The sequence below is a fragment of the Phoxinus phoxinus genome (assembly GCF_949152265.1).
Source record: "Phoxinus phoxinus genome assembly, chromosome: 10".
Lineage (NCBI taxonomy): Eukaryota > Metazoa > Chordata > Actinopteri > Cypriniformes > Leuciscidae > Phoxinus > Phoxinus phoxinus.
Genome location: NC_136885.1, coordinates 20981261 through 21006699, shown reverse-complemented (window position 1 = coordinate 21006699; position 25439 = coordinate 20981261). Strand labels below are relative to the sequence as shown.

The 25439-nt window shown below is 36.3% G+C and overlaps 2 protein-coding genes across 2 annotated transcripts; both read right to left on the bottom strand.

The window, feature by feature from the left end:
- Positions 1 to 3463: 3463 nt before the first annotated feature.
- On the bottom strand, positions 3464 to 19875 carry epb41b (erythrocyte membrane protein band 4.1b). Its single transcript, XM_079626835.1, has 29 exons — positions 19495 to 19875; positions 18635 to 18764; positions 18167 to 18271; positions 18013 to 18055; positions 17833 to 17908; positions 17484 to 17702; positions 17309 to 17396; positions 16741 to 16893; positions 16512 to 16609; positions 16136 to 16287; positions 15855 to 15956; positions 15476 to 15559; positions 12980 to 13582; positions 12736 to 12855; positions 11322 to 11612; positions 11095 to 11235; positions 10743 to 11006; positions 10079 to 10342; positions 9406 to 9669; positions 8896 to 9105; positions 8554 to 8817; positions 7406 to 7648; positions 7067 to 7303; positions 6214 to 6408; positions 5936 to 6108; positions 5769 to 5798; positions 5611 to 5673; positions 5335 to 5523; positions 3464 to 4305 (listed from the first exon to the last, which is right to left on the bottom strand). The coding sequence occupies exons 2-29, from the start codon at positions 18689 to 18691 to the stop codon at positions 4249 to 4251; spliced, it is 4785 nt and encodes a 1594-aa protein (XP_079482961.1). The 5' UTR covers positions 18692 to 18764; positions 19495 to 19875; the 3' UTR covers positions 3464 to 4248.
- Positions 19876 to 20347: 472 nt separating this feature from the next.
- On the bottom strand, positions 20348 to 24733 carry trim35-28 (tripartite motif containing 35-28). The gene is made up of 6 exons (XM_079626972.1): positions 24062 to 24733; positions 23822 to 23917; positions 23496 to 23726; positions 23153 to 23175; positions 22094 to 22212; positions 20348 to 22006 (listed from the first exon to the last, which is right to left on the bottom strand). Exons 1-6 carry the CDS (start codon positions 24491 to 24493, stop codon positions 21471 to 21473), a joined length of 1437 nt encoding a protein of 478 aa, XP_079483098.1. The 5' UTR covers positions 24494 to 24733; the 3' UTR covers positions 20348 to 21470.
- Positions 24734 to 25439: the final 706 nt, after the last annotated feature.

Sequence of the window (25439 nt, the reverse complement as noted above, 5' to 3'; positions counted from 1 at the left end):
CTATGAAAATCGTGACCGAGATAAAGACGACCAGATCCTGCCACTAGTACAAACTCATAGGAACAATCAATCAAAAGGATTCTCACAAATAGAAATGAACACCAACATGCGTACATTGGACTTGTCTGAAATCAACATTCATTGCTTAGAAGAAGAGGTGGGAATTCCCACTCTAAAGTGCTCTTCCCCATCCTCTGGCTCATGTAGCTCCAGTCAGGTTAACTTGGAGACTGGATCACCCCTCAGAGATCACAGAAACATGGAAACATTGGCCTTGCCAGTTATTAAACTCAACGACTGCCTGATTGGCCCCTCAGACCCAGAGCCTCCACCTCTCCCTGAACGGACATACCGGAAAAATATAGGAGAGGAAAATATAACAAATGTGGAGCTAACACAATTTAATCTTGCAGATTCATCTCTTATTACACTAAGCAAAGAAGTGATAAATGATCGGTAGTCTTTTACATCTGTCGTCCTCACTAAAGGTCCATGTGTGAATATCTATTCAATTCAAACTACTAAAGATATTAGGGCTGAGAATTGATATATTTCCAAATTTGATTCCGATTCACAAATTCTCCTATTTTTTATTCAACTCTAATTATTTTGGGTATATTTACGTTGTTATAGGCCTATGCATTTTTCTTACATTTCTTTCTGCGCTAATTCTGTAATTATTACTGGCCAGTGGGCAGTTTTTCAGTCTTCAACCTGGTAATGTTTTTTGAACACGCTGCAAGTTTTTGATTTACTAAAACCGGCTCACAAGAGACATTTGTTCTTATATCGTCACCTCTGTCTGTTGTTTATAGAGGCTGTCGTTTCATGCCGTCATGTCACAGTAGCCTACACAGTCTTTCTATTACATCAGTATACAGAATTTACATTCGCAATTAACAATATATATATATATTTTACTATGGCTCTAAAGAGTAAAATATCAATCAAGATTTTAAGAATCATTAAAAAAAATCACAATTATTCAGAAACTATTTTACCCAGACATAGGCTTCTTGTCACAAAACACTTCTTCTTGTTGTTTTACCTTGTACAGGGGATCAGTTAAGTTGCTAATCTCAAATAGAGATTTTATTTTTTAAGTTTTGAATGAACTGTTTTATAAAACACTTATGTTGCTATACCATGTGCATTTATTTGTATTGTAATCTGACTTTTGAGAGTGACATAAGGCTTTGTTTGTAGATTTTTGTTCACATGAATTTTAAATAGGCCTAATCAATTATATATGATCCTATTTTTTATGTGTTCCCACCCACACAAGCTCAAAAGAATAGAGACTGCACTATGTGACATTGTGTTTGTTGTGCTGGTCTTTATAGTTCACATAAATGTCAGAGCAAATATGAAAGGCGGCAACCATGTGAGACACATAAATAGATATGTGTGCACACAGACAGTTTTTCGTAGTCCTGCCCTTACAAAAAAAAAGTTTATTCTGGTGTACTATTATACTTATTTTAAACTAAAAATAAGCAAGTATACTTTTTAGACTAATTTTTATGTACAACTTTATGTACAAATATACTTAAAATTACACTTACAATTACAGTATACTTACACTGACCGAAAAGTCTAAGTATATTTGGCATATACTTGTACTTAATCTTTTGATTGAGATACTTATAAGTATAATTAAGTATTCTAATTAGCCCTATACTTGGCTTGTAGTGTGTTTGATTAAACAGCCTACTTTATTCCACATAGTTTTAAATACTGTCTTATAAGCTTACATGTCTTGGCATCCAGTACAATAGATTAGTTTGAAAATATTGATTTATAAAGAAAATGGATGCTGTGTATAAAGCAATCTTATGCTGTGTTCATGCCATAACTACCGTAATTAAGAGATGGCAACCCGTGGCGTTCCTACCGGAGCTGTTCTTAGACTTGGAATTATGCGTTTCCATGTCAACAGTATCAACACCGCAATGAATCTGCACTAGTCAGGTACAAGCTCTCCAAGTTGTTTGCATTCATTATTATTGTAATGTTATGTGCTTTGAGACATGAGGTAGTCTAACGCCGTCTTTTGTGACGCTTTGCCGAGAGCAGCTGTGTGTGTGCCTTCATGTGTTTTTGAGGCGGCGTGACTTTGGACGGCGATATGAAGGGAGGATGGGATCGTATGCTTTCAATGCTAGCAGGCTAACGTTAGCCTTTCCCAGATCACCAACTGCACCTTTAACTCTCGCCGCCATTGACGGAAACCCCTTCAGGCAATCCATGTTTTCACTGTTTTACAGTAGGGGGGCGCTATTAAGTATCTTTTGAAAGAGTACAGGAAGTTTAAAACAGCCAATTCCTAAGAAGCAGCAGAATCAAGCCAAGCATATAAGCATTGCTTATGTGCATGTAACCCAACGCGACCATATCAGACATTAATCAGCATATAAATCAAAACTGCCAAATAATTCCGTATGAAATGTTGACCAAGGAAGAATTATAGGACTGACTGTTCAAAATGTTGCTTTTTTATGAAACTTAACCACATTTAAATGTTGATAAAAAAAAGAATGCATGAAGTTAGAATAAATTTTTTAAGCAGATGCTCTGATATTCTTTTGATATATTATGTTCAGATATTCGTACAACAAAATATTCTGGGAGCCATGAAAATTTTAAAAAATGCTGCCGCTGACTGGCAATAAAAAAAAATAAAAAAAAACCTGGTGGGGAAAGAGTTAAAATAAAGTTAAAGGTATATTTCAAGTATAAAAATGAATACTTAAATAGGAATATAGTTGTAAAATTAAAGTGCAACAGTAATATACAAATAGTAAACTATAAGTATGATGTTAATTTCACTTAAAGAAAACTTACAAGTATACTTTCAGTATAAAACTACTAAACAAGTTACTGAGAGTATACTTCAAAGGGTACTTTCATAAACTAAAACATGTGCTATAAGTATGTAAATAGTAAACTCAGTATACCTATAAGTTCACTTGTATAGTTGCAGTGCAAATGAAACTAGTTGTGTACTCAAAGTATACTACTGTTACACTTAAAGTATACTTAAATACACTACACTAGGGGGGAGATTCCTGTATTGTATAGTATATCTGTGTATCTGGGGGCGAAGCTATCAAGATGATCCTTTTGGTTAGGGGCGAGTTTGTTTAGGTGATTTCAAATATCAGCAATGTTTCTCAGAAATTGCTTACTGCACCTTTAATTGTTCTGCATACAACATGCCTAAATTGTTAGAGACAGCCTGGAAGACAAGCTTCTAGAAGTCACAGCACACAGTGGGTGTCAGTCACATGCAGTCATACAGTACTGAGTAATGCTCCGTTTTGATTAGTGTGGGTTAATCCCGAACTGTATGACTGCTGCAAAACCAGTACAGCTGTCTGGTACAGCATCAGAGCTTAGAAACATGGATTAACAGTCTTTTCAATATCTCAGTAGTCAGTAAGTATACAATGAGGGATGATGGTTCGGTTGGTCATCATGATTTAATGAGCCCCTGGTCTGTGGATGATGTAACTGCAGTATTTTGGAGGCAAAAAAAGTGCATTCTGAATAAAAAAAATGTTTGGCAAGGAACTTATAAATCAAAAACATCAAAGGGAACAGAAACAATGTTTTCAGAGGTGTTCACATCATGTTAGCCACCAAATAATCACAAATTTCATTAGAGCTCAGAGTGTAGACTAAAATGTGCTACAAAAAATATTATTTGTAATTTAGTCTTGTTTTACAATAAAATATCTAAACATCCTTTAAAACCAGATAAATTACCTTGAATTATGTTTATTCTTCATATTTGTCTATTATTTTCTTAGATTTATGCATAAAAAATATATAAAAAATGTTTAGAAATCGACAGTGTGCCACATACTGAACATACTCAGAATAAACATCTCAAATTTGGCAGTGCATATGACAGCTTTTATTTCTTTTGATTATAATTGAATAGGTGTAAGCAGTAGGTCTAAACTAAATTGAAGCTTGGGATTTGTATTGATTTTCAGCTTGAAGGTCTATAAAAATGTAATTATGTCAAATGATATACTATTGTGGACATGATTATCAGTGTACAAGTAAACAACTATCAACAATGTTAAATTAGACTGATCAAATTCATGAAAACTGCAAAAGAGGATTATATTCTATAAAACATGCAAAGCGTTTGTTTTTTCCACATATTCACATCCTTGAATGTTTCAGCCGTGATTATATGCAAGTGCTTAGAAATTAAAATGTTCAGGCAGTTTGAATTCAAACATATATTGTTTCTTGTTGGCGAAGCAAGACTGTTGTTTCATCATCTTCAATCTGCAAAAGAAGATTTTACAGTCACAATTGGTTAACAGTCTTTTCTAAAAGTAAAAAGTCCATACATACCCTTTTCATCTCCGTGCATGCCGTAACTCTGTCTGACGCACCCGCCGCTAGCCTAGCTTAGCACAAAGCTAGTCACAGCGTGTAAAAATGGTCACATGAGACACAGCCATCTTCTAACCGTATACATACTGGGAACTATATTCTCAGAAGGCGAAGCACTGCTACTTCTACAGAGTGATTTGCTCGCAGCACCTGAGAAGCCCCGTGGTGAGGAGCAGAGAGTTCGCTCAGAGTGTTGCGCTAATCACTCCGCCCAAGTAGCAGTGCTTCGCCTTCTGACAATAATAGTTCCCAGTATGTATACGTTAGAAGATGGCTGTCTCTCATGTGACTTTGTTATTTGTACACGCTGTGACTATACAAATCACAACATGTAAATAGGAAAATGTTGGCGTTATTTTGTCAATTATTGGGAGCAGTATGCTAGCTGGAGCCATTTACCTCCAGTCTTTGTGCTAAGCTAGGCTAGCGGTGGGTGCGTCTGACAGAGTTACGGGACGCATGGAGATGAAAAGGGTATGTATGGACTTATCTAACTCTGGGGGATACGGTGAATAAGCTAAAGTCCCAAAAAGTCGGGGTGTTCCTTTAAAGACAGGAGAGCGTTTTAATATGAAAGGTGGAACAATAAAGCTGTTTGAGGTTGGATCCGTTCCTAAATCCCTGTGTTTCTCTCACATCTTGATACTGTTGATCAGTGGTTTGCAACCTTTTTGACTCCAAGCCCCATTTGTTCAAGGAAATATACAGGCCCTCCTGTCTAAGCTGATGTACCACTGGTACTTCTGTTGTAATAATAATCATTTAAAAAACTGTACATACGGTAATGTTGTATGTAGCAATTTTTAAATCTTAATTAAGACTTAAATTTAAATAAATGCTATTTTTAACAATTCCTTGTTAAGCACATTATAACTATATGCAGTTGTGTGTGTGTATACATGTATGTATGTAACTCACTAAACCCATTCTGACGAGTATCTCGCCGTTGAAATGGGGGAGCTGAGCTTTGCCAGAAGGTGAGTATGACGAGAGACGTCTGTCCCATTCAGTGGGTTCGAAATCTTCCTTGACCTCCATAAAGACACGCTTAAGTTCAGTAATGCTGGCGTGGTGCTTTAAAATCATCTCCTGGGACACATCCAAGTCCTAAAGAGTGCATATATTATGATTAATTTAGTATAGGATTACCATTAAAGTAGACAAGCCAATATCAATTTCACACACTTCACAAACCTCCAGCATCAGAATGCTGTGACGAACGTAAATGCTCTCTCCTTCAATTTTCTTTGTCCATATCTGTGACTAAGAAAAAAAAAAACACGATTATGGATTAGTATGCTCTGGATAAGAAGGAGCATGACAAAGATGATAGAAATAGATGAGCGTCTCACCTTCCTCATGAGCACGGACTCAGTCTCAGCCTGTTAGTGTTAAGAGAGAGAAAGATGATTTTTAGAAGATTGGAACTTTCACATATTCTTTTGTGTGTATGTCAAGTTTACAGTGTGTGTGTGTGTGTGTGTGTGTGTGTGTGTGTGTGTGTGTGTGTGTGTGTAACCTGAGACTCCAGTGAGATGTTCAGTATGTCTTTTGTCTTCTCCTGACGGGTTTTTGTAATGGACACAGATTGTGCGGTCGGAGTGGAAGTCAGTGGTTGGTCAGCTGGCATCTGTGGGCGGGGTTTGGGCGGAGCCACTGGGGAAATAACAGGTGTGTGTGGAAGAGTGGGAACTAGAGAAAGAGAGATGTTCAGGAATACATGGTAACAGGTTTGACAGACATTAGAACATTTTAATTTCTTATAATCAAGTGTTTTTGATAATGTTGGATACATACCATAATCTTTAGGGGAAACGCCCATAAGGGTAAACCAACCGTCCTCCAATTCGGTCTGCAGCTGTACTGGTCTTTTCTCTGGTACAGATGGCCTTTTTGGTCTTTCCTCAACTCTTACTTGTTTCTTCCTCTCTTCTTCCCTTCTCCTCTTCTCTTCCTCAGCCCTCATGTCCAATTTAAAGTCATCTGCGACAACTTTAAAGAAAGTAGAGAATACAATTTTTTTGACAGACTGCCAATGGTGCGATAGTGAAATCTTTCCCAAATACAGTATATGTTGTTATTTTGTATGTAAATGGGACATATTTTTAAAAAGATTATACATACAAAAATTTGGTATTCAGAGAGATATAAGCGAGGACATCTTAAATTGATCAAAAGTGATTTTTATATTGTTGCAAAAGATTTCTATTTGAAATAGAAAATGTTCTGTTGAACTTTCTATTCATCAAAGAATCCTGAAAAATGTATCACTATTTCTATAAAATATTACGCAACACCTGACTGTTTTCAACATTGATGATATTAATGCATAACGCATCTCCAGAACCAAATCAGTATATTAGACTGATTTCTGAAGGATCACGTGACACTGAAGACTGGAGAAATGATGCTGAAAATTCAGCTTTGCCATCACAGAAAATAACATTTTAAAATAAAATAAAAAATGTTAATTATAATAATATTTCAAAATATTACTGTTTTACTGTATCTTGGATCAAATAATTGCAACTTTGGTAAGTATAATAGATCTTCAAAAACAGTAAAAATCTTACCAACACCAAACTTTTGAACAGTAGTGTGTGTGTGTGTGTGTGTGTGTGTATATATATATATATAAGTGTGTATGTACCTGTTTCATCTGGTGAAACATCAAAAAGAATGAACCAGTCGTCTTCTGCTTCAATCTGAGGCCGTACTTCTGTTGCCAGAGTAATGGATGGTTGAGCTCTTCTGGCTTCCAGTTCCTGTTTTCGCTTCTCTTGTTCTCTTAGTCTCTTCTTCTCCTCCTCTCTCGCTCTCATCTCCTGCTCTCTCTCTCTGTCCTCCTGTTCTTTAATCCTACGCTCTTCAGTGGCCACTGAAACAACTGATCAAACATATTCTGATTACAATATGCCTCTCACCTGAAGCAATACCAGGATAGAACAGGGAATAAGACATGAGAATAAGACACAGTTAGTGTTCCCACCTGAAGGGACGCTCCTCTTCTCAGAAGGTGTTGTGTCCAGCAGTTCAAACCAATCATCATCAACTTCCTGAACCCCGGTGGGAATCATCTGCGGAACAACGTCAGCTCTCTTTCTGTGCTCATCAATGACCACTCTCTTTTCTTCAGTGATCAGTCTTTTCTCTCTCATCTGCTCCTCCACCACCCTCTGAACTCTCTGGTCTTTGGTGATTTCACAGACCTCAAAATCTCTGCTTCTGACATCTAAAAAAAGCACAGTAAACAATGGGGTTTGTGTGCACTTTCGTAGCTGTTTTGCTTCATAAAAAAAACACATAAAACTCATCATTTATGAAAAGTATGTAATAATGATACTTGATACTATTGAGTAAAAACCTTATTTAGTAATAAGGTCCTATAAGTTAACACTGGTTAATGCATTAACTAACATTAAATAACAATGAGCAATACATTTGTTACAGTATTCATTAATCTTTGTTAATGCTAGTTATAAAAAAATATAACGGTAACACTTTACAATAAGGTTCGTTAGTTAACATTAGTTAACTACATTAGTTAACATGAACTAATAATGAATTGCACGTATACAGCATTTATTAATCTTTGTTAATGTTAATTTCAACATTTACTAATACTTTATTAAAATCTTGTTAACGTTAGTTCATGCACTGTGAACTAACAATGAACAGCTGTATTTCTATTAAGTAACGTTAACAAAGATTAACAAATACAGTAAAAAATGTATTGCTCATGGTTAGTTCATGTTAGTTAATACATTGACTAATTAACCTTATTGTCCATTGTTAGTTTATGTTAAAAATGAACATAAACTAAGATTAATAAAGGCTTTAGAAGCATTTTTATTGTTAGTTCATGTTATCTGATGCAGTTAATATTAACATATGGAACCTTGTTGTAAAGTGTTACCCATTATTTTAATTATAGAGTTTACAGTAAAGTTGTATATATTAACATTATTTAATATAGTATGTCTCATGTTTTTTAAAGCATTTAATAATATTTGCTAAATGTTATTGTATACAGTGTTTCATGTTAAAATATTTTGGCATTACCTTTCATTGAGTTTATTTTTTTGTTATTATTGCTATACATCTATGATAGTGTTAAAGGCATGTGTGGTGCTGTACCTGATGGAAAACTCTTCTGCTCATAAGGCACTTTGTCAAAAAGCTGAAACCAGTCGTCATCAACGTCCCTGGGCACCACTGGAAACTGTGGGGTTTGTACGATGCTCGTCCTCTTCTTCTCTGGTACTGTTATTTGTTCTTTAGTGCTCACGGTCATCACCTCAATCACTTTCTCCTCAGTCCTCACTCTGCTCTGAACCTCCTCCTCTCTGGTCTCCTCATAAAGCTCAACAGTTGTGCCTCGCAGCTGTGGAGACGAGGGCACTGAAACAAACAATGTATGATGAATGTTTCGATGTGTTTTTCATGTGTGCATGTGTGGTTGTGTGTGAGTGTGTGTACCTGATTCTATAGGAGAAACATCAAAAATGATGAACCAGTCGTCCTCTGTGTCTCTTTCAGGCTCTGCAAGTGGCTCTGGCCTTCTATAATTCACTGTCACCTGCTCCTGTTGTTTTATCTGCACCTCTTCTTTTCTCCTCTCAACAGCTCTCTTTTCTTCAGCCTCCAAAGGAGCCACAGACACAACACGAGACTCTGGAGTGACAGACACTAAAAAATAGAAACGATTATTTATCAATGAAAATGGCCACAACAACGATCTTAAAGTGTCAGTAATCGCAAAAATCCATTAGCTTTCTCATAATATAAAACACTTAAAATGCAAATTCTATCATTATCTACTCACCCCCATCATGGTACTCAAAGATTATTTTTCTTAACCCACTGGCAAAATGCACCCAAATGCATTTTTGGGTGAACCATCGTACAACTGAATCTTCATCACACAAATATCAGCATTGTGAAATGTGAATTTGATTTTGATTATGCATGCAGAAAGAAGTACTACACCTGATGGAAAACTCTTCTGCTCATAAGGCACTTTGTCAAAAAGCTGAAACCAGTCGTCATCAACGTCCCTGGGCACCACTGGAAACTGTGGGGTTTGTACAATGCTCGTCCTCTTCTTCTCTGGTACTGTTATTTGTTCTTTGGTGCTCACGGTCATCACCTCAATCACTTTCTCCTCAGTCCTCACTCTGCTCTGAATCTCCTCCTCTCTGGTCTCCTCATAAAGCTCAACAGATGGACCTTGCAGCTGTGGATACAAGGGCTCTGCAACAAACACAACCCATGATGTGTGTTTAGATATGTGTGCTTATGCGTGTATGACTGTTGTTGTACAACATGTAAATGTTTTTTTATTGTTAGTTCATGTTATCTGATGCAGTTAATATTAACATATGGAACCTTGTTGTAAAGTACTACCCATTATTTTAATTATAGAGTTTACAGTAAAGTTGTATATATTAACATTATTTAATATGTATGTATCATGTTTTTTAAAGCATTTAATAATATTTGTTCAATGTTATTATATACAGTGTTTCATGTTAAAATAATTTGGTATGTGGTTTTCCATTACCTTTCATAGAATTTAGTATTTACTATCTTTTTTTTAATATATATATATTTTTATTGCTATACATCTATGATAGTGTTAAAGGCATGTGTGGTGCTGTACCTGATGGAAAACTCTTCTGCTCATAAGGCACTTTGTCAAAAAGCTGAAACCAGTCGTCATCAACGTCCCTGGGCACCACTGGAAACTGTGGGGTTTGTACGATGCTCGTCCTCTTCTTCTCTGGTACTGTTATTTGTTCTTTGGTGCTCACGGTCATCACCTCAATCACTTTCTCCTCAGTCCTCACTCTGCTCTGAACCTCCTCCTCTCTGGTCTCCTCATAAAGCTCAACAGTTGTGCCTCGCAGCTGTGGAGACGAGGGCACTGAAACAAACACAACACATGATGTGTGTTTAGATATGTGTGCTTATGTGTGTATGACTGTTGTTGTACAACATGTAAATTTTTTTTTATTGTTAGTTCATGTTATTTGATGCAGTTAATATTAACATATGGAACCTTGTTGTAAAGTGCTACCCATTATTAATTATAGAGTTTACAGTAAAGTTGTATATATTAACATTATTTAATATGTATGTATCATGTTTTTTAAAGCATTTAATAATATTTGTTCAATGTTATTGTATACAGTGTTTCATGTTAAAATAATTTGGTATGTGGTTTTCCATTACCTTTCATAGAGTTTACTATCTTTTTTTTTATATATATATATTTTTATTGCTATACATCTATGATAGTGTTAAAGGCATGTGTGGTGCTGTACCTGATGGAAAACTCTTTTGCTCATAAGGCACTTTGTCAAAAAGCTGAAACCAGTCGTCATCAACGTCCCTGGGCACCACTGGAAACTGTGGGGTTTGTACGATGCTCGTCCTCTTCTTCTCTGGTACTGTTATTTGTTCTTTAGTGCTCACGGTCATCACCTCAATCACTTTCTCCTCAGTCCTCACTCTGCTCTGAACCTCCTCCTCTCTGGTCTCCTCATAAAGCTCAACAGATGGACCTTGCAGCTGTGGATACAAGGGCTCTGCAACAAACACAACCCATGATGTGTGTTTAGATATGTGTGCTTATGTGTGTATGACTGTTGTTGTACAACATGTAAATGTCTGTACCTGATTCTTTAGGAGAAACATCAAAAATGATGAACCAGTCGTCCTCCACGTCTCTTTGAGGTTGTGCTGCTCTTTGCTCCAGAATAAGAGTCTGTGGTCTCCCATAATCCTCTGCCACCTGCTCCTGTTGTTTTATCTGCTCTGTTTACACAATCCATCACACACACATATTGATTTCCTGTTTGTTCTACACAAGTGCATGATAGTGATTGTGTGAGAGCATGTACCTGATCTTTTAGGAGAATCCAAAACGACAAACCAGTCGTCGTCTTCATCTGTTTGAGGCTCTGCTGCTCTCGGCTCAAGAACAACTGTCTGTGGTCTCCCATAATCCGCTGTCACCGGCTCCTGTTGTTCTTTCTGTACCTCCTCTGTTTCCACTCTGCTCGGAATCACCTCTGTTGTCTGTGTTTTTGGCTTCTCCGGTCGCACCAACTCTTGCTGTATTTTCCTTTCTACCTCTTTTTCTCTCTTCTCTTCTTCAGCCTGATATTCTTCAGGAACAGAGATGCTCACATCTGGTAACAGAAATCCATTTGAGGGGTTTGTTGACATTTGTTGAGAAGCATTTAAAATACTATTTATGCATGTTCCCAATGTTATAATAAAAGGAGTTCAGGATGAACATTTAGCTGCTGTTACTCACAGGTAAACAGGTACAACTTACATGTAATATATAAAAGGCATAACGTAGACAGTCACTTACCAAATAAATATGTCAACATGAAATATTAATTTCAACTTAAATTATTTATATAATTAATTGTTTATTTTTAATAAATCATTTTAGTTTTAGTTTTTTTATTCATATTTTTAGAAAATCGTATTATTTTCTTTAACTACGAGCTCTTTGTCTTTAACTCTGATTGGTTGTCAATGATTTCATTGTTCACCAGCTGTAAAAAGTTCTAAAAAAAAGATTCCAATGATATTGTTCCTGTGTCATTATTGTTAGTGTAATATCATTCAATATTAAACTTCAATATTCTCATATAATTAGAACAATTATTACAACTTTTTTGCTATAGTTATTGTTCTTGGTGTGAACGGGCCTTAAAGTCAGCATGAAATCATAATTGACAGTATTTATTATACATTATTTACAGTCTACATTTGTATCCTTTTTTTTAATTCATGTGCCCATTTAATTTTTATCACATCACATCCTCTCCCACTTGCAGCGACATCTCTTCTCTTATGATGCGTTTACTGGAACGAGGGCCGGACAATCTGTCACATGAGATCGACAAATAGCAATCCACAACCATCCAACGATCAATCAATCAATTTCCGATGAACAAAATCAAGTCCTGGCCTACATTTTTTCTTGTTTGAGAAGCCGTTCAACTTGCAACTTCCATGTCATGCTGACTTTAAGAGTAGTATGCGAGACTGAGTATGCGGTTCCAAATTCAGCAGTTGTTACAACAATCGATAAATGATATAAAAGATGTCACCAGTTTTGTTTTTATGCACAAGTCTGCATTGTGATACGAGACACATAAAAATAGTTGATTTAGTTGGACGATGGTAAATATAACATATCTGACTGCTAGATGGTGCAAAGGACCAATCAGAATAGAGTATTTCAGAGAGCCGTGTAATTAAAAGGAAATTAAAAGAAGAGTACTTTATAGATACCTGAAAGATGCGATATCTCCATGGTTCGTGGGAGCACATCCAATAGAATGTACCAATCATCATCTTTCTTCATTAGTTTGGGGATATATACTATCTGTTGCAACTCTTCCTGAACTTTTCCTAAAAAATATATATGTTTCCACCTCAGGCACTTCAATCAGCTTTTCAATTTAACTTAGAAATATATTTAATAAAAAAGCAAAGAACAAAATTTCATAACATATGACAAAATCACATGACATACCTATGGGAGTAGGCGTAAGCATCAATGGCCTGCGATCTAGTAAAATGTACCAATCATCTGCCTCCATGCGTTGAAGCTCATCCTTTTCAACTTGCTGCAACCTTTGTTCCAAACTTTCCACTTCCAGTAATCCAACCCTTAGTTCTTCCACCTCAACTAGCTTTCGTTCGATAGCCTCCACCTCCTCCAGTCTCTGCTCCATGATTTCCAGTCTCTCAAAAGTGTCCCCAGAACCAAATTTCCTCTCTTCAGTGACCATAACACGTCTTTCTACCATCTCTATCCTCTCTATCTTTTGCTCTACATCTACTTGCGATTCCACCAAAGAGATGACCTCCTGTGTCCATTGTTTAGTGATTACTACCTTCTGTATTCTTTCTCCATTGACTTCTAGTACTTCCTCTCTTAGTGTCTCCTTTAGAGGTTTCATTATTTCCTGGTGTTCTTTCTCGATAACATCAGACCCCTCCTGGACCACCTGAACTTTATTTGATTGTTTTATCACAAGCTCATCTGTGAGCCTCTCGTCTGACCCCTCCACAACTTCCACGTCCTCTCTCAGTTCTGCCGCCTGTAGAGGCTGCTGGACGCCTGATAGTGAAACTGGAACAAAATGAACCAAAATTACAATCAATCACAGCTCTTTCCTTCAGGGAATGTCAAGATTTAATGGAAACTATAATATTTATTTACGCAGAGCAGTCCAGAGGGACTTGTGCGTTTCTTTTTGAATGTTATGGAAAATGTCAGCCCAGGCTGCCCTTTTATCCTTATGTCAACAAATTTGGTTGATTACCAGAGCTTGACTTTTCGGCATGTGGATGGAAGTGAGAAAGCATAAGCTAGGTGCAAGCTCCAAAAATAGGATAAAGCCTATACCAAAATCAGAATTATATTATCAATATAAAATAAAATAAAATGGTTAAAGTGTTAGTTCACTCAAAAATGAAATTTCAGTCATTAATTACACACCCTCATGTCGATCCAAACCAGTAAGACATTCGTTCGTCTTTGGAACACAAATGAAGATCTTTTTAATGAAATCTTAGGGCTTTCTGTCTCACCATTGACAGCATGCAACTACCACTTTAAAGCCCCAGAAAGGTTGTAAAGACATCATTAAAGGGGTCATGACATGGGTTTTTTAATTTTATTATTATGTTCCCTTAGGTGCAATTATAGTATTACTATAGTTTTTTTTTACAAAAAACTTTTCAAATGTAGTGATTTATGACCTTTTCCCACCCGGTTTCTCATCCTCTGATTCAAACAGTCTGTTCTGGGGGTGTTTCCCCTTTAAGAGTTCAGTGTTAACGCCCACTGTTATGATTGGCTAACGTCAGTGCCTATGCATCAATTATTAACGCCCCCAGCCAGAACATTTGCGGATTCAGCTTATTTAAAAAGTACTAGTTTAAAGTTTTAAATACATTACTTACAGTTTGCGTCGTCGTTGTTGAGCCCAGAATAGTCGGCACGGACTTATCTTTGAGCAACAGTTTTCTGGCAAAGGCAGCATCATTTTGGGATTTGTTCTCAAAACAGTCATCCTTCAAATGTATAGAACAAACGCTTAAACTAACACTGCCGTGACTGGGACGTCCGCAAAAAATAAAGTGCATCCATTTTCCCTGACGACTGGATCTTTCTGCAGCGTATTCAAAGATGTTGTTTGTCCACAGCCAGGAACAGCACATCTGCGGCGTCGTCATTTCCCTGTACACAGACCCACTCGCTGTCCGTCGACTGAACACTTGTGAGGTGCGCGGCGCGCGGGCGCGACAATGATACGATATGAGCGTAGTTGTCTTGCACTTAAAGCGTAGTTGTCTTGCGCTGGAGGCGGTCTATATGCAAACGCTGGTACGTCACTTCGTACCGTGACGTCACTTCTTACCATGGATCCAGAACGAGCTGTATTTAGAGCTTGATTAAATAAATGATTCGTTTATAATGGGGAGGACGTCTTAAGCTATGAAACTTGCAGGACGTTTTAATGGTACACAGACCTCTTATATACCAAAAGATCAAGGTAAATTTGGTTTCTCATGTCATGACCCCTTTAAAGTAATTTGTGTGACTCCAGTTGTTTAACCTCAATTTTATGAAGTGACGCAAGTGCTTTGTTGGCACCAAAAAACAAAAAACAAACAAACATAATTTACCACTTTATGGTAAAGATCATCACTTTATGATCTTCATTTGTGTTCCAAAGATAAACTAATGTCTAATAGGTTTGGAACAATATGAGGGTGAGTATTTTTGGGTGAATTAATCCTTTAATATTTTAGGAGTTATAATAATTCATCATTTAATATTTAATAATATTTTATACATTTATATTATATATTTATTTTTCCCAAAGGATATCACTATATATATTCTAGAGTCTATGCATGCTCAGTTAGGCATGGGTTAATGCTCAGTTAGGCATTTCAGGCTTTTCTATATATGATGTACACAGTGGTGTATTTGAGAGCATTAGAAAATACTTACATGAGCTGCTGTCAAGGAGGACACACCAATCGTCTGCATGATGCTTCCACTCCTGCAGCTTTTGGCTTTCCAGCATCCCATCATCTGTACAGGAGGTTTACAGTTCATCAGAAAATATTTGTAATGGTATAACGAACAACGATTCAAAAAGGAACCAAAAATCATATAGTGAAATGCATTTTTTTAAACAAGAATTATTAATAAAAATAGGCTAATGTGTTTGACACAAATATACATTGTTTGTGGTCAAATGGCAAGAGCAAGACTGCCTATTTATTTACTATTCTTTGATCATAAAGGTGATTCTGATAATGGATAAATATTTATAATGCAGTCAGTTATTTCAGTCAGATTACATTATTTCAATTTGCCACTTTACCTGATGTAGAAATGTGCCATTTGTCTGGACCGTAGGCCAGGAACCAGTCGTCAAACTCAGCTCGAACTGGTTGCGTTAGAATATCAAGAATTTCTTCATTTGCTGAAAACAAACAACCATTTAAAGTCAATCATTTGTATCCATAAATAAATACTAATCTAAAAAAAAAAACGAAATTAGCCTGTTCAAGAAAAGGGAACAAATCTACCAAATTACCAAAATATCAAAATCAAACAAACTACAACAACTAAAACTAACGAAATAAATAAATAAAAGGTTGCCTTTTCTCTTGAATATATAACGTGTGAATCGTGGAGGAGCTCGCGTGATGTTGCCACTGGCCTCCAGACACTCAGACTGAGTGCGTCCATGGTGGCGGAACCTTGAACCCAAGGTCAAGAGCCGTTTTGCTTTTGTGTCTTGAAGTCTGTTTCTGAAAAACACATTCAGAGGTATGGACGTTTCTTGACATATCCCAAAGAAGTTCGAAAAAGCATGCTTTACTTCGAATAATCGTTTCAAAGAATGTATACATGTGACTGGAGCGCCCCCTTGTGTTTCTTGTGGTTACATGGGCACAAAAAAATGGGCACAGTAAATACATACTGACTGTAAGCCTTGGTTAGGTAATAAACATACATAAATGATCTGGCTTACCTAAAAAAGCTATGATGTTCTACAGAGCATTTCCACAGTTGTTTGCAGGCTCGGTAGGTGGCCAAACTAAAGCTGACATCACCCTCAGACTCATCCTCCTAAATCAGGTCAAATGGAAAAAGTTAACCACATTTGTGTGTGTCACTACTCCAAAAGAGCAAGAGCAATGCATAATCCGAAATTGAAATAAAATAGGTTTGTGAAGAATAAAGCTTGTGTGCATGAATACCTCAGAAGGACGTATCTTGAGAAGGAAGGTGCTGCGTTTGTGGGAGATTTTAAGAACTCTGGGCCAAAGGAAAACATCTATTTTTATCTCATCCTCATAAACCATCAATCCCTCAGAGCAAACGCCGAGCATCACATCTGCACCGCTGACATCCTATCAACAAATCAAACATTATACAAAAGATGTGCACTGTTCATGCCCTGTGAAGGGTTAGTTCATCCAAAAATGACAATTCTGCTATCACATGTTGTTTCAAGCCGTATGAATTTCTGTCTTCTTTGGAACACAAAAGAAGACTTTAAAGAATGTTTTTGTTCATACAATGAAAGTCAATGGGGTCCAAAACAACACTTGACCCCATTGACTTTCATTTTATGGTCATTCTTCAAAATGGACATTCTTCTTTTGTGTTCCACAGAAGACCGAAAGTTGTTTGAAAAAAGTTTGAAAGAAATAGGGTAAATAATATGAGTACATTTTATTTTTTGAGGGGTGAACAGCTGCTTTAATACATTCCAAATACTTTCAAACTGTTTAAGCACAAGTTGAGTTAGCAAATTAAAATTACTTTGGCAGGATGCAGGTCCACTCCATACATGGGAAGCCCCATGGCGTTCTCAAGGAAAAGCATATCTGCCTGGGCAGGACTCATGAATCTGTGTAGTACACAAATAAATTATACATGTGTTTTTGTGTGCGAGTTAGTGTACATATATGCGTGTATGATTGTTGGTCCAGGATACCTGTATGTGGAATGCAGCTCCATCACTCTCTCCTCCAGCTCTTCACTCTGATTGGGTGCAAGAACGATTTTACTGACATAGTTGTTCTTGTGAAGATTTGGGTCATAATCTCCAAGTGTTGACTGAACTGTGTATGAACCCAACAGAGCCAGTATGTCTGACGGACAGGGCAGTCGGCCAATCAGAATATCTTTACTCAGCTGAAGACACAGGAGATATCTGAAAGAATAACATGGAGAAGTAAGTGTTCAGTCAACACAGAAAGAAAAAACATGCACAAATGTATCAACACAACTATAAAGAGTTCAATGTGTATGTTTTATATGTGTGCATTTGTCTATTGTTGTACCTAGTGATGTCCTCAGCCAGAATTGAGGGATCGGGTGGGTAAAACTTGATGCTGAAAAAGAATTCAGTTACTGGACCTGAAACCAAACAAACAGGGAACAAATGTAGAGCTGAAAACGCAAGCATGTGTGAATCTGCACCGTCCACTAATAATGTATAGGCCTATGTGAAAATCTCATACTTTTGATCTGTTTTCGGATCTCTTTAGCACAGTCCAGCCATACCTGAATCAATAAACACAGAATAATGCTTAAAACAAATGAGTTTTTATTTGTCAAATGATTGAATATAACAGAACCTCTATATGCCAGTGTGATATAAAATGAAATAAATACCCTGGTACTAGGAGAATCCCACATAACCAGACCATAATAATCCCTCTCCAGCAGGTCAAGGTGTTCACAAACTTTACTGAAGAGATCCTGTCCCACTGCATTTCTCTGTGCAGGAAGAAATTGAGTTTTAATAATATTGAGAATTTAATAATAAAATCTTTTTAATGTCTTTTGAATTTTTTACAGTAAAAATATACAAATATTTAAAGCAAGATGAATTTAATTAACTGAGTTAGATAACAATAAATGTTTTCAGGTGATATGACTAAATTATTTTTGTAGTTATTTTTTAAAATATTATTTCTATAGTTTTCTTCTTCTTGTAAGCATAAACCTAATTTATAACCAAACAAATATAAACTTAATTAAATATCATTAGAATTCAATATATTCTCAGGAAAAAAGAAATCTTGTTTGAAGGATCCTTAAGATGTAATGTGAAAGAAAGGACTGAGAGTCTTTGTTCACCTCCAGTTCCCACACAAAGTGGGTGTCATCCAGGAAATTCACTCGACACTGCAACATGTCTCTGAAAGTACTCTTCTCTTCTGTTTATTCCTCTGGTGGTGGAGTTCAGGCGGTCTCGTCAGGCAATGAGCTGCAAAAGTAGCAAGGTTTTACAATTGTCTTTCGAACGTTCACATTCATGTTCCTGTGGTTCTAAAGCAGCACTCGTCTGTATGAGGCATCATAAGAGGCCCTGCCCCCCTGCACTGTCCTGTTGTGTGATATTGATATGAGTGTTTTAGAAAGATATGACCCCCCCAACACATAAATTCATCAACATGCCTGTGATATGTGAAGGGGTCAGTCATAAACATATATTTATTTGTCCATCATGACTAAAGAGGAGACAAGAAGGAATTACTACAGTATAAATGGATTATTTATTTAATATTTATTTAATATGTTACCCGGTCTTTTCTGAGATAAGCTGATAAGAATGGGTGGGGTAGCCAAAGATCTTCATGCATCTCTTCCTGCACATAACATTATATTCATATGACAAAATATGGGCAAAAATGACAAAAAATAAAAAAATAAGCTGTCCATACTGTTTATATGTCAAATGGTATACAGGGTTTAAACTTTTCAACCACATGGTTTTAATGTTGTGGTTCATGAAAAATAGTATCTGCAGGCCTATTACATTAATATTTTATATGAACGTCTTGTGAGAGTGAAAATATCCATAGTAAATGGGAACATTCTTTTTTATTCGCAGTATTACTTAAACACTATTAAGAATAGCATTTTTTTTTTTAAACTAAGTCCTAAAATGTCTTACTGCCTAATATAAATGAAAATAACATGAATGATCAGCCTACCTGTGCATGTGAGGTCTTCATTGGTCTTCTCATGTGGCAGCTCCCAGCGGTCTATGATGAGGGTGGAGGATCAACACTATTTCCATGACGTTAGTACTGAGATAATGAACCGTGCAGATGAAACCAGACCGAGCATATCTTAAACCAAACTGAAAACATTTCAAAAACTATTTTTTAAACAATGAGTATCTCCCCATAACAAAACCGACAACTGCTTTATTTTTATAGTTGCAAACTCCAAAGTGAAGAGCTACATACTATTCCAACCACATTTACTGATCTGATGGACACTTGGGTGTATATATTTAACTAGCTAGCCTTTCCATCCATCTTTTCATTCTCCCATCCCATCCTTCTCCAGTGTAGGGTCAAGGGAATGGTGGAGTCTTTCTAAGCAAGCCTTTCTATTTAACACTATTTCAGTGTAACCGGAAGCGCAGTATGATATTATTATATAAATGTGTGTGTCTTGGTCTTGGGCAATTGAATCCTAGAGCAGTCCTCTGTCTGTTATCTATCTCAGTGCAGAGGAAAGCATGAGAACTTAGATAACACTGTAACTGTCAAACTTTTACACATGTACAGTCTAGACATTTAAGACCAGTGGACAGTTGCATAAACTGCTCTACAAGTTAATAAAAAAATGTTCCTTTAAGACTGGTCTTTTTTTAAAGCCACTTGCATAAAATGTAGATTGGATTTATTTGAAGCTGAAAAGCAAAACTGATTATGCCTAGGTCAAGCTAGTTCTTAATGTCACAATAATTTGGACATCAGTTTTAGCTCATCTAAATGAGTCTAGTGTAATCTGAAATTTCTCTATCATTAACCAATGTAGGTGTTCCTTTTTCTTGACGAGGACGCAACACTGAAATAACGTTTGAGACATAAGAAACACATTCAGTGAGATCATTTATTGTTATTTAATCAGTTTTCTTTAACTTTCACCTGCTGATATCAAATGTTGTACTGCATATCTGTAAATAAACACACCTGACACAATTGAGAGGCAAATAAAAAAAACAGAAAGAGTTATTGTTAACTATATTTAATAAAAAATAAATGAGAAAATGCTTGTTCTTGAGTCACATGACCATAAATGCAATAATTTCTTAAAAGTAAAAATATCAGTGTAGCTGATTTAATGTTGACTTTTGTCATTCAACAGTAGAAGGGTTAATTGTAATATTTAAAGTTGATTACACTTTCTATACTTAATGATCTATAGTGTTTTTGCGGCAATAAAGATGCCATTTATATTTTTGGTGGTATATAGTAAATCCCACAAATATTACATGAAAAATTATGATGCAAGCTTAAGGTTTGCATAATATAACAGCATATTCTCCAATAAATTTCCATTTAATGGAGTTTTCCAAGATTTGTAAAAGTTACGCTCAACAGCATTTGTGGCTTAATGTTGATTACCACTAAATATTTTTTGGGGAATGGTGCTGCACTTAAAATGGAAGGGAACGGGTCCAGTTTTTGGAGGATTTAAAAGCAGAAATGTGAAACTTACAATTTTATAAATGTGCTTACATTAATTCTACTTTTAAAATGTGAGAATTATTCAATTTTGCAGTGGTTAAATAGGTTTTACTATTTATTTCGTCAGATTGACGAAACTGTAAAATTGGATATAACAGAAAATGTTAGTAATTTTTCCCACTGAAATCAAATAGCACATATTATTTGTCTTGTGGCTAAACTATTGAAACAGTGTTTTAAAGTTTATACATTTGTTGTAAGATTTACTGCAATTCAGATTTTAAAGAAAAAGGAGAATCATGGTGCAATGAATTTCTGTGGCAATCATTAAAAACATAATGCCACAATGCTGTTGCTTGGCTTAACTTGTACTGGATCCAAAATATTAAACTAATTCGGTTTAATTTAGCTCAATATAATTCAAACTGTATATCAACTTTAGAGGAGGTTTTAGACTCTTCAGCCTTAGATGTTAGCATGTTTACTTATTGTTTGTTTATGGTCACTTTAGCAGGCAAGATAGAGATGGGTGTGCTCTGGAGCCCTGGGCCAAAGATGGGAAACAGCTTTTCAGTGAACTTATCATTATACGTGCATAGGTGCTTGTTGTTGCCTGTATCCCAGAACGACACTTCTCCCTTCTCCATATTGACCTTTACCCTGATGGTTTCGGGCCTTCTCTCTAGATTCAGCACAGTGCGTGGAGTGGTCAGAGCATTGTAGACCCCTTTACTCAGGCCGATGGTCCACACTCCTGCTTTTGTTGTCACTGTGAACTTCCTCTTTCGAACTATTGACTCCTTGCATACTCCCAAGATCCATTTGGGGTGGTCAGCCACTCGGACCTCCCAACGGTGGCGCCCTGAGGAAAAACCTTCTGAACCAAGAACAAAAACACAGGGATCGAACCTCTCAGGGTTGTCTGGGAAAGACTGCCTCTCCTGACACTCTTGCACACTGGAAAAATCAGGAGATATAGAGAGCCAAGGAGAGACTGTGTTGGGATCCAGGATTACAGGCACTGCAGACACAAACATTTGAAGGTGACCCACAAAGTTCTCTGAGTTATTATTACACATATTGTATACAAGATGAAATGTGCACTCACAACATGTGATATGAGATTGCATATTTTCCCAGATTTTGTAACCCAAAGCGCCTACATGCTTGGCCATGTTAATGAGAGCTCCTTCAACCTTCTTTGGTTCATCACCAGTCCACTGGGTTCTGTGACAGACATCAAGTGACGTTACCTTCTTACACACAGCAGAATTAAAGTCACAATGAAATAGACTGAAACAGAGTGTTGAAAAATAAAATAAAAAGTAGGGCAGGGACTTTGTTATACGAGTTGTTGATTGGATTTTGAGATGTGCATTGCACTTCTGCATACGTCATACATCTATCGTTTTCACTGGAGGATCCAGTTATGACATTTTTAGGTAAAAAAAAACAAACATGCATAGATGAATTGTTCACAATTGTTTGTCAAAATCAAGGAATTTTGCTAGGGTGAAAGAATTCCCCATGAAAATGTCACTACAGGTTCAGCTGGTCATGCAAATTAACCAACAGAAAGCTGCTTGGCTTTAAAATTACTTCTTTGACAGTCAGTGGGAATTTTGCTAATGTGACCACACCTTAAAGGTATAGTACACCCAAAAAGAAAATTAAGTCATTATTTACTAGTGTTTTTATTAATATTGATTTCTCAAAGTGTTGCGCTTGTGTGCTACACAGTCTTATGAACGTGCAGCCATACACCGCAGATCAATGGACAAGGTAAGGATTTAATTAAATAAAAAATAAAAAATTTGTTTGCTTTTCACCAAATCCTTGTATGCCCTCAGAGCACTTAGAATATACAGCACAAGTCACCAGGCTTGTTCTGTGACCAGGTTTGAAGCTAATCGCTATTCACTGCCATTATATGGATGAGCATGAGCAGGACATTTTGTGACAAGTAAATATTGACTTGATTTTCATTTTTGGGTAACCCTTTAAGATCTATTACTACATTTAGAAACTAAATAGGGGGAAGTTTCATTTCATGTCAACTTTAAAGCATATTAGATGGAAAAAAGGGCAAATCAGTGTGAGCAAATATGACATATCATAGCATAAAAGAACTAAGAAATATATGGAAAAAAAATCAAGAGGCACATACCGTCTTTTTAGCTTCTGGAAATTCTGAGAATGAAAATGTGAAAAGTTCACTTAAAAGAGCCGAATGAAGGATTCATGTATAATTTAGTTATTGTATTTTTCTTCATTGTACAGCACTTGCTTTATAATGTGCTTTATAAATAAAATTGAACTTGAATCTATTCATTTAAGTGCAATTCGTACATACAATAACTGGAATGTACATCTGCTGAGCATGTTTAAGTAAGTCTAATCAAAATGTATGGATGCATGTGTGTCCTGTTTGCAATTGGTAAAATGAGAGTAAGTTTTAATTATTATCTGGTATACAAAAAGTTATGACCCCCCTCCAAAAAAAATCTTACCTGAAGGAAAGTCAAATCCTCTGCTCCCATTTCCCTCTTTACTGATTGAATCAATTCAGCAAGAGCTAAAATATCACGAGTGATGCTTCCAATCCTCTCATTCACCATCAGCTTCTTCTCATTTTCTTCTCTAAGCAAAGCCTTTATTCTAGATTTCTCCTCCTCATTTAAGACCTGACGGAGTCTCTCAAACTCCTGCTTGATTTGCGTTTCTGCATCTTTAGTCTGGCCCTGTAACAAAACAGAGAAGTGAAATGAGCATATGGTTTAAATTATCAAGACTGTTGAAGTTTTTGGCCTTTAATACGTTTTCAGAAACTGTTTACCTCAATAAAGGAAATCGTGTCTCTATATCTTTTTTTCATTCTTTTGAAGGAGTCCTGCTTACTTTCCAGTATTTTTATTTTCATGTTAAGCTCATCCTATAAAAAAATTGCACGTTAGAAATGTGGATTTATGCATTTCCACACACACACAAAAAGTCAGAATTCATTTTAGCTGTAACATGAAGAGAGTTTCTTATGGTTCACTACTTATCATGGTGAGGGGAAATGTAATGAGCTCACCTTGCAGAAAGGCACTCCCTGATCTGTTGGCATCAGATCGTGTCCTGGGTGAAGCGTCACGCAATCCACGCACACGGGTTCCTCGTCTTTAATGCAGAATAGCTGGAAGGGGCGCTGGTGCAAACCACACATGGGCTCATCGAAAGGACCTCCTGGTCTCCAGTTCCTCTCCTTTTTATAGGATACGCAGGTGTTGTTCAGTGCGCGGTTGGGGATCGGTGTCTCTCCGTCGCAGCATTTGCGGCACAACGGGCACTGCTTTTTCGTCTGGTTCTTCCAGCTGCTCTCCAGACATTGCTGACAGAAACTGTGGCTACACGAGAGCAACACGGGTTCCTTAAAAATGTCTTTACACACAGGACACGTTAAATCTGATTCGAGAAGAGATTGTCTGTCTGTGATGTCCTCGTCGTCACTGCATTCTGCTGCCATGTTAGACTCGAGCTGTAGCCTACTTTCACTTTCGCTAAATGGCAATATTTTCTTATCGGAGTTTATAAGATACTTAAAAATCACTAAGCTGTTTAAAACAGAAATCCGTTGCGCTTAAAATGTGTTGTTTAAAAAGTTAATAAAAGTAATGAGCATTTTTTTAAGGACGAGACAGTTCTACCTGTTTTCGTCGTATTTCCGTCACTGTAACTTCCGCGTGAGAGAGAGACTGGGCGGGGAGAGAAAAGGTGGAAAATATAATAAAAGTGCAAACAGTCAAACAAGTTTTTCTACATTTTCATACAGAATTGGCTTGAAATCTCTCCACAAATCATTAACACAACACCACTAGTTAATTGGCTTTTGATATATATATATATAAAATTGATGACAGATATAGGAATTTCTAGCACAGTACAATTATCTTAAAATATAAAGTATTTTTTTGTCGTTTTTTATATTTAATTAATAATTGATAATAAGTGATAAACAATAAATAATAAATGGTGTAATGTTTTGTCTAAATACATGGTTGAATATAAAGAAAAGTACTATAAAGTTAAAATTAAATAAATATTATTAAAATATATAATTAAAAGTAAGCATAAATATTTTTTTCAGTCATTAATTTTTTCATATATTCTTTCATATATTAAATAATAAAAGGTGAGTAAAAAAGGATAAAAAATTACATTTCTTTATTTATGTAATAATTTCGCTATAAATTAAATTGTTTATTTTAATCTGTTAAATCACTCCATACGTTGTCTTAATGTCTATCAAGTTTACTATTTTGACACATCAACGGTTCTTGCCAGGGGATTATCATATTTGTCCTAAGCATTACAAGTTTTTAAAAACCCTTGATATGTACGATTGCAATGCAATACTATCAAAAGACCAGCAGAGAGCCCGTTCAGCATGCTCACGGTTTAGGCTTTGTGTT

Coding starts and splice junctions, on each gene's coding strand:
- epb41b (XM_079626835.1), bottom strand. CDS start 18,691: ATGTTGCAGTGTCGAGTGAATTTCCTGGATGACACCCACTTTGTGTGG. Junction 11,236..11,321: donor GGATTCTCCTAAAAGATCAG/GTACATGCTCTC, acceptor TTGTGTAAACAG/AGCAGATAAAACAACAGGAG. Junction 7,304..7,405: donor GAAGAGGAGCGTCCCTTCAG/GTGGGAACACTA, acceptor ATGTTTGATCAG/TTGTTTCAGTGGCCACTGAA.
- trim35-28 (XM_079626972.1), bottom strand. CDS start 24,493: ATGGCAGCAGAATGCAGTGACGACGAGGACATCACAGACAGACAATCT. Junction 23,918..24,061: donor AGGGAGTGCCTTTCTGCAAG/GTGAGCTCATTA, acceptor ATTTTTTTATAG/GATGAGCTTAACATGAAAAT. Junction 22,007..22,093: donor GCAATCTCATATCACATGTT/GTGAGTGCACAT, acceptor TTGTGTCTGCAG/TGCCTGTAATCCTGGATCCC.